Source organism: Mirounga angustirostris, unplaced genomic scaffold (genome assembly GCF_029215605.1).
Source record: "Mirounga angustirostris isolate CCGP_5_RB_7025 unplaced genomic scaffold, mMirAng1.0.hap1 SCAF_4, whole genome shotgun sequence".
Taxonomy (NCBI): domain Eukaryota; kingdom Metazoa; phylum Chordata; class Mammalia; order Carnivora; family Phocidae; genus Mirounga; species Mirounga angustirostris.
Window position 1 is genome coordinate 76,706,445 of NW_026991712.1, and position 8,496 is coordinate 76,714,940.

The 8,496-nt window shown below is 43.9% G+C and overlaps 1 protein-coding gene across 1 annotated transcript; it reads right to left on the minus strand.

Annotated features, from left to right (window-relative positions):
• Positions 1–692: 692 nt before the first annotated feature.
• On the minus strand, positions 693–1,685 carry NPBWR1 (neuropeptides B and W receptor 1). The gene has a single exon (XM_045895323.1). The coding sequence runs from the start codon at positions 1,683–1,685 to the stop codon at positions 693–695; it is 993 nt and encodes a 330-aa protein (XP_045751279.1).
• Positions 1,686–8,496: the final 6,811 nt, after the last annotated feature.

Consider the following 8,496-nt stretch of genomic DNA (forward strand, 5'->3'; position numbering starts at 1 on the left):
CGCTGGGCGGCGAACACAGGAGCCTTGACCCTTTTCCCCAGCGATTAGCGCGAGCGGAGAGGGACTAAAGGTCCTGACCAGGCTGCTCGCCAGTTTTGAGCAAAAGCGCGGACAGTCGCTGCCGGAAACCGAAGTAGCAAGGTGCGGGGCGAGCGCGGAGCCGACGCCTGGGGGTATCCTCGAGCCTCTTCTAGACCCCACTCCCACCCCCACCCCCGCCTCCCCGCGTCCCGGGATAGCGCCGAGGGCTCCACCTAGGGCCTGGGTCGCAAACGCCCTGGGCGGGTGGAGAGAGGGGGCAACCGGCAGGGGGTTCCCAGCACCACTGCCGCCCTCCTCCCCGCTTCCTGCCCTCCCCTGTCAAATTCGGGGGTCAACTCGGTGCCCTTTGGCATTAGGGAGAGTTCCGCCTGGGTTCTCAGACTCAACAGTCCTTATACTTAATGTGTTCCTGCATCATCTGGAGGGCTTGGTAAATTCAAATTGAGGGCGCAGCCCTAGCGCGTCCGATTCCCTATGTCTGAACCGGAGCCCAAGAATCTGCATCTTTAGCAAGTTCTCGGGGTTGGGGACAGGAGACTGCAGCTCAGGGAAGCCTCCAGAGCGCCGCGGGCGCCCGCACCCTCTGCACGGGCCGGGGCTGGAGCGGCCGAGACTGGGGCGCAGGGCGCGCGGAGGGGGGCGGGGGGATGTCAGGCGGCAGCGCGGCAGGCCAGCAGCTGGCGGAGGCTCCTGCGGAAGCTGTCGTCCAGGAAGGCGTAGAGAAAGGGGTTGAGGCAGCTGTTGGCGTAGCTCAGGCTGGTGATGAAGTAGGAGAGCGCGATGACAAGCGGCGTCTGCGGGAGGTCAGTGGTGAGCGCCACCACGGTGCTCAGGTGGTAGGGCGTCCAGCAAAGGAGGCACCCGGCCAGGATCGCCACCACCAAGAAAGTGACCCGCTTCTTAGCGCGGTCCAGAGCCTTGGCGTTGCTGTCCAGCCGTATGGCGCGCAGCCGGCACAGCAGGATGCTGTAGAGGACGCAGATGGTGGACACCGGGATGGCGAAGCCGAGCACAAGCGTGTAGAGGCGGCTCGCCCGCCACCAAAAGGCCTCCGGCTGCGGGAAAACAAGCACGCACTGGCGCCGGCCCTGCTCGTCGTCGAGCCGGGCGAAGACAGCAAAGGGCAGCACGACCAGCGTCACGAGCCCCCACACGGCCAGGCTCACCGCGCGTGCGGCGCTATACGTGCGGCCAGCCACCCGGCGTGACTCGGCCGTGGCCAGCACTACCAGGTAGCGGTCGGCGCTCATGACCGTGAGGAAGTAGAGGCTGGAGAAGGTGTTGTACTGGTCGATGGCCACGATGAGCTTGCACATGAGCTCCCCGAAGGGCCATTGCTGCAGCAAGAAGTCAGCGATGTTGATGGGCAGCACAAGCGTGAAGAGCTCGTCGGCGATGGCCAGGTTGAGGATAAACAGGTTGGTGACGGTCTTCATGCGGGGCGCCCGCAGCAGCACGTACAGCACGGCCGAGTTGCCCGCCAGCCCCACCGCGCAGATCACCGCGTAAACGACGGGCACCGCCACCGCCAGCGGCGGCGGCAGTGGCGGCGGCGGCGGGCTCGACGCGTTGGGGCAGCCCAGCGCGGGGCCCAAGCACGACGTGTTGGCGGGCCCTAGCTCCGAGAATGACGCGTTGTGCATGTCGGCGAGGGCCGTGGGGCCGGCGACCCGGTTTCCTCCACCAACGCCCTGCGAGGCTCGCAGTTCACCCAGCCCGCGTCTGCGCGGACCTGCGCTCCAAGTCCTTCTGTGACTTCTCCGCGGGAGGCTAGTTCCTGGCCGTCTTTTTAGCCCACCGTCGCCGCGCACTCCCGGGCTGCAAAACGGAATTGAAAGCACGGGTTACGATGATCGACGTGCGACTATATCAAGAGGTGAGGGTCCGAGGGGCGGGGAGGGGTGGCGCGGCGCCCCAAATCTGCCCCCACGTGATCGTTCTTTGCTACCTGTTGAAGTCTTATTCTAACCAGATGAATACATCGAACAAAGTGCTACAGAGAAAAGAGTCCTTACCCTTGATAGGAAAACTACAAACCCGTCTCCTCTTCTTTAAGACGCCCCTGGCCGACACGGGTCTCCTTAGGTTCGGTGGTCCCTCCCTATTAGCAAGTTCAGTAGCAGTCTCTCTCTCACCTAGCTGGCCCAGGGAAGGGGCTTCTTTTCTGGAGCGGTCAGGAGAGGAGGCCGCCGGCTGCGGAGACCGCTGCGGCGGCAGCCAGCCGAAAATCCCCCTTCCTGCTTCTGCCCCAGGCGGCAGCTTGCGTTTCCGCGGGTCCAGCCTGCGCGCCTAGAACCTTAGGGATGGCGCAGCCGCAACTGCTCTCCGCTGACCCGATCGCCTCCCCCACCATCCCCACCCCAGCGGTGGGACAGAGAACCGCATTACTCATAAATCCTTTTTTCCTTCCATATGAACGTCACTCCATTTGAATTAATAAAAAGCTCTCCTGTTAAGAATTAAATTTAAGAGAAACAAAGCAAGGGTATTGGTGGTGTCTCTTTTAATAGAGCAATGTAGTTGAGGCTCCCATTCTATTTTTTTAAAACACCATAGACCAAATGGGCTAATGTAATTTTAAATTTTAAGTTACATTTATTCTACATAGCTATACAGAAGGGAGAAGTGAATGTAATTTTTAAATGGACATCACCCATTTTCTAATACTGTGGTCTTCGCAGGATTATAAAATCGTTAATAACAAATAATGGTGGACAATTTGAGATACTTTAGTCTTTCTAAATATACATATAATGATTATTAGCAAAGACAAACTGCTTCTGAAGCCTTTTAGTGTACTACGACTTAATGCATATTTTGTAAAATGTTCAGGTTGTTCAACACACTGCCCTGAGTCTCAGACACAAATTCCTGCTTCTTCCGGTAAGAGAACTACTCTGCAGTGGTAGCAGTGGCCAAGCGAGGCAGAACAGGGCAGATACGGGGCAGATCTGGGCTGCAATCTTCCTATCTCGCAGAGCCGGAGTCCTTCCTCTACAGAAAGGGGAACTCACCGTAGGCACCTCACCTTTGAGGACAGAATGAAATTAACTCAATATTAGTTCTCTTCAGTTCCTATTTTCTTCCTCCACCTTCCCTTTGGGAGAGCAGCAAATTAAAACACAGGATTCTATCCTACTTCCCTCAAAAAAATTTCTTTCCCACAAAAGCAGGCAAAAGTCCAAATAAAGTGCATTTTTTGGTCCTTTATGAAGCATTTTTAGAGCAGTGGTCCTAAGATACTCAGAAGGAGACTGGAAGTAGCCAGTAGAAGAAGCCTCTGGGGGCAGAAATACAAATGCTTTTCTTTACCCACTCATTCTCTTTTTACTGGGATCTGCATAATTAAGCTCCCTTGCAGTTTCGGTCTTTGTATAAAGAAAATGACAGGAAAGTCAGACTATGTCCATGAGGTAAAATATGTGAGAAAGCATCATATAATGTTAAGTGAAACAAAAAAGAAAGCTTATACATAAAATATATAAAATGTATGTATAATACATACAGATAAACATGGATGTATATCTGTGGGTAGGTATGTGTATGCATAAATATATATGTATATAGTTATATAGTTGCTTAGTTTTCAAATACTTGGAGATTTTCCAGTTTTTTAAATTATTGATTTCTAGCTTAATGCTTAATTACACTGTGAACAGAATACAAAGTCAATATGATTTCAATTCATTGGTATTTGTTGAAACACTGCCCTACAGTATATAGTTTTTTTTCTAACTAGTTCATGTATACTTGAAAATAATGTGTGTTCTGCATTTGTTGGGTGCCAAACTCTAGGTTATGGCAACTAGTCAAATTTACTATTATGTTCCTTAAATCTTCTCTCTCTATTGGTATCTTTATCTGATTGCTTTATGAGTTACTGAGAGATATTGTTAAAAAATACCAATCAATAATTACAGATTTCTCTATGCTTTTAATTTTGTTAATTTTTTACTGCATAATTTGATGGTGTTTTATTAGGTGCACACAAATTTAAGATTGTTATATTTTTCTGTGGAATGAACTCTTTTCTCATTATAAAATATCCTTCTTTAACTGGGTTACTACTTGTATGTAGTCTCTTTTGTTTGGTATTATTAAAGCTATTTCTCTTAGTATTATCATGGAATATCTTTTCTTAAGTCTTTTTACTTCAAACCTCTCTTTGTCCTTATGTTTAAAACATGTCCCATGTAAACATGATAAAGGTTTTTTTGATCAAATCTGACAATATTTGTCTTTGAATTGGAGTATTTAGTTCATAATGTATTTAATGTAGTCATAGATAATATTAGGGTGGTATACCTATAACATAGTAATAGGTATTACTATGTTATTCTTTGTTCTTTGTTTCTCTTATCTTGTTTTCACCCTTTTTTTCCTCTCATGTTTTTCTGGATTAAGATTTATCGTTTCATTATTCAGTTGCCTACACTTCATTAACTTATTAGTTCTACATTCCTTTATTCAAACGTTTGAAATAAAAATAGGATATGAAATTCTAGATTTTCAGTATTTTTATTTCAGTAGTTTAAATGACATTCCATTTTCTTTTTGCCTCCATTGTTTTTATTGGAAAAGTGGTTTCCAGTCTTACTGTAGCTCTTAGGTATTTTTCCTTTTTTCTATAACTGTTCTTAAATTATGTCTCTGATTTTGTCTTTTGGCAGGCAAATAAGATGAGCTAGGAGTGATTTTCTTTCCATTTATGTAGGTTTGGATTTTGGGGGCTTCTAAATCTGTAACTTGATCTTTTTTTGTATTCAATTTTGGAAAATCCTTAGCATTCTCTCTTCAAGTTAATGCTTTGTCCCCTTCTCTCTCTCTCTTCCCTCCTACTGGGACTCCAATTACATGTGTGTTAGATCTTCATGCTCTTTTCTGCATTTCCTACCTTTCTCCCTCTCTCTACTTCAATCTGGTCCCTTAAATCCTGGCTTTCTTGATTGTTCCCCAATGTCTTCAAATGGCTGTCAGGTTTTTTTCTCAATTTTTATGGTAGCTCATAACAGGAGGGTTTGTATGATACAGCTAATTCATCATAACTAAAAGTAGAAGTTAGTATCTAAAGTTTTCTATACAGCACAATACCAAATTAAAAAGTATATGTGTATGTGTGTTTTCATATACATAATTATGTGTAGGTATGTGTAATTATGAAAGCATATACATTAAAATGTTAAAAGATATTTTGGTAAAATATAAATTTGGCAGTAATTTTTATTTTTTTGCACTTTTGTGAATTTCCCAAACATTTTTTATAGTGAAGACATATTACTTTTATATTAGTAAGAAAATAATATTTGTAAAAATCACCACAGTAGTACTTTGTGGTCATAAAATACTGACTACTGAGAATAAATTAAGAATATATAGGGAAGGTATTTCTTCCAGCACTTGTGAAATTACTATAAACACACATACACACCCAAGCAGTGAATAAACAGATTTATAAAATATATTTTTATTTAGAAACATACCTTATATACCCTGAAGTTCACATGGACCCAAAAGAGATTTCCAATAGCAATTTGTACTGCTTGAAGCAATTTTGCTTATTAATAAGAAAATGTTAAATTCCAACCTCTTCTTATTTTAAAAAGTATACAATTAAATATTTGAATCTTGAGTACTAAGAATATTAATATCTAGTATAATCACAGTGTCCTAGTTTAGTGTTACTAAAACTTTCAAAATTGTTTTTCCTCAGCCCAGAAAAAGAAGTGTATTCAAGGCAGAAATGAAAAGGTGGAAACATCAAACTCATAGAACTTGTCATGGTGAAAGACTGAATGTTTTGTTCCTAAAATCAACAATAAGACAAGGATGTCTTCTCTCCACACTTCTATTCAACCTTATATGGCAGGTTCTAGCCAGTATAATGAGGAAAGAAAAATAAAAAAACATTCAGATTGGGGACAAAGAAGTAAAACTTTCATTATATGAAGATACCATAATTGTCTATTAAGAAAATCCCATGGAATCTACAAAAACACCAATAGAACTAAAATGAGTTTAGTAAGAATACAGGATACCATTAAAAAGACCTATTGCATTTTTATATACTAATATGATCAGAAGTTTAAAATTATTTATTTTTTAATGTGATACGTGCTTTAATACCAACAGTGAATATACAATGTACACAGTAGATATAAAGAATCAGCCCAGAAGTGTCAGAGAAAGCTGGGACAAGTGGTCATTCTTAGATAAGGACCTAGGAATATATCAGATGGAAAGTGATGGGAAGGAGAGTGCAAGTAAGTGAGGACAATGCAGGCAGGGTACATGGGGAGAGTTAGGCAATATAAAGTGATTGTATTCTGTGAATTTATATATATATATATATATATATAGGGATGTGTTTTATTTGGGTAGAGGGTAATATGCAAAGATTTCTGTTAATTTTAATTTTAATACAAGCATCAGGAGGGCAGGGTTTTCTTTTAATTTTTTTTTAATTTTTCATTATGTTGAGTTAGCCAACATATAGTACATCATAAGTTTTTGTTGTAGTGTTCAACAATTCATTAGCTGTGTATAATTTCTAGTGCTCATCCTAACATGTGCACTCCTTAACCATTTACCATAGTATCAAACAGTACCTAGGGATTATTCTTACAAATGATGTGAAAGACTTATACACTGAAAATTACAACACATTGCTTAAAGACATTAAAGAAGACCTAAAAAAATGGAGAGATATTCCATGTTCATAGGTCAAAAGACTCAGTATTGTTAAGATGTCAGTCCTCCCTAAATTGATCTTTAGATCAATGCAATCCCACTCAAAATCTTATCAGCTTTCTTACTGTTGTTGTTTGGTGGAGAGGGAATGTATAAATTGACAAATTGTATAGTTGATAAACTGATTTTAAAATTCATATGTAAATAGGGCGCCTGGGTGGCTCAGTTGGTTAAGCGACTGCCTTCGGCTCAGGTCATGATCCTGGAGTCCCTGGATCGAGTCCCGCATCGGGCTCCCTGCTCGGCAGGGAGTCTGCTTCTCCCTCTGACCCTCCTCCCTCTCATGCTCTCTGTCTCTCATTCTCTCTGTCTCAAATAAATAGATAAAATCTTTAAAAAAAATTCATATGTAAATATAAATTATCTAGGATAATTGCTAAAGCAATTCTGAAAAAGAAAAACAAATTCAGAAGGCCAAAACTATTTTATTTCAATACTTACTATCATGTAATTGAGCCATTCTACTCCTGAGTATTTATTAAAAAGAAAAGGAACTGTATGTTCATACAAAGCCTTGCACATAAATGTTCATGGTAGCTTTACATAAAATAGCCAAAAACTGGACACAATGCAAATGCCCATCAACATGTTAATGGATGAACAAACTATAATATAACCATACAATGGAATACTATTCAACAATAAAAAGGAATAAAGTAAAGATGCACACACTACAACATGGATGAATTTAAAAATGAGTATGCTAAGTGACAGAGCCAGGCAAAAAAAAAGTACATTCCATATGATTGTATTTATTAAAACTCTAGAAAATTCAAGCACTCTATTGTGATAGAAATCAGATGAATTTTTGCTTGAGGAAAGGGATGGAAAGTGCAGGGCAGAGAGGGACAGGAGAGCAGGATTACAAAGGAATGCAGGGAAATTTATTGTGTGTCAATTGTAATACCTTAATAAAACTAATTAGAAAATAACAGGGATAGATGGCGGGGAGGGGGCCTCCATTGGCTGCTTCTGGCAAGTGATAGAGCCATGGAGCACAAAATCAGAACTTTTAGAAGTCTGCTCCGCTGAGGGACGTTGCTCCAGTGGCTAAGCAGGGGGTGGAACGCTCGCTGGGACAGTGTGGTCTTGGGACCCTTGGGGTCACAGAAAGACCAGGGGTGCCTAAGTGCAACAGAGCTCCCAGGTATTGGAGCGGGGAAGCTGGCTGCAGAGACAGAGCCGAGGAGTGGGCTCTCAGCTCAGGGTTTCCATAAACCATGATCTGCGGCACAGTCGGGTCACTGCTCTTCCAGCAGGGACCCAACAAGCAGCAGATCCAGAGAGACTCCCCTTCCTCCCCTGGGAGGAGGGGCACAGGAGCACACCTCAGGGATCTGCTGGGTTTGGAGACTCCACATGGGGTTGTGTGCCAGAGATAGAAATGCTCAGTCACAGGCCAGGTGAGCATGGAGTGAGGCCGGAGACTGGGGAAATGGGAGTGATTGACTGCTTTTCTCTAGGGGCTCACTGAGGAGTGGGGCTCCCGAGTTCTTGGTTCCTCCAGGGCAGAGATTGGGAGGCCGCCATTTCACTCTCGTCCTCCAAAGCTGTATGGACAGCTTGCAGGGAACAAATGCTCCCGAGAGCAAACCCGAGGAGATTACTTAGCCTGGACCAGCAAGGGTGGAGCAATTTCACCTCTAGCAAAGACATCTGGGAACCACAGCAACAGGCCCCTCCCCCGGAAGATCAGCAAGAACAGTC

What these genes read in the sequence shown, in the direction of transcription:
- NPBWR1 (XM_045895323.1), bottom strand. Translation starts at nt 1,685, where the DNA reads ATGCACAACGCGTCATTCTCGGAGCTAGGGCCCGCCAACACGTCGTGC.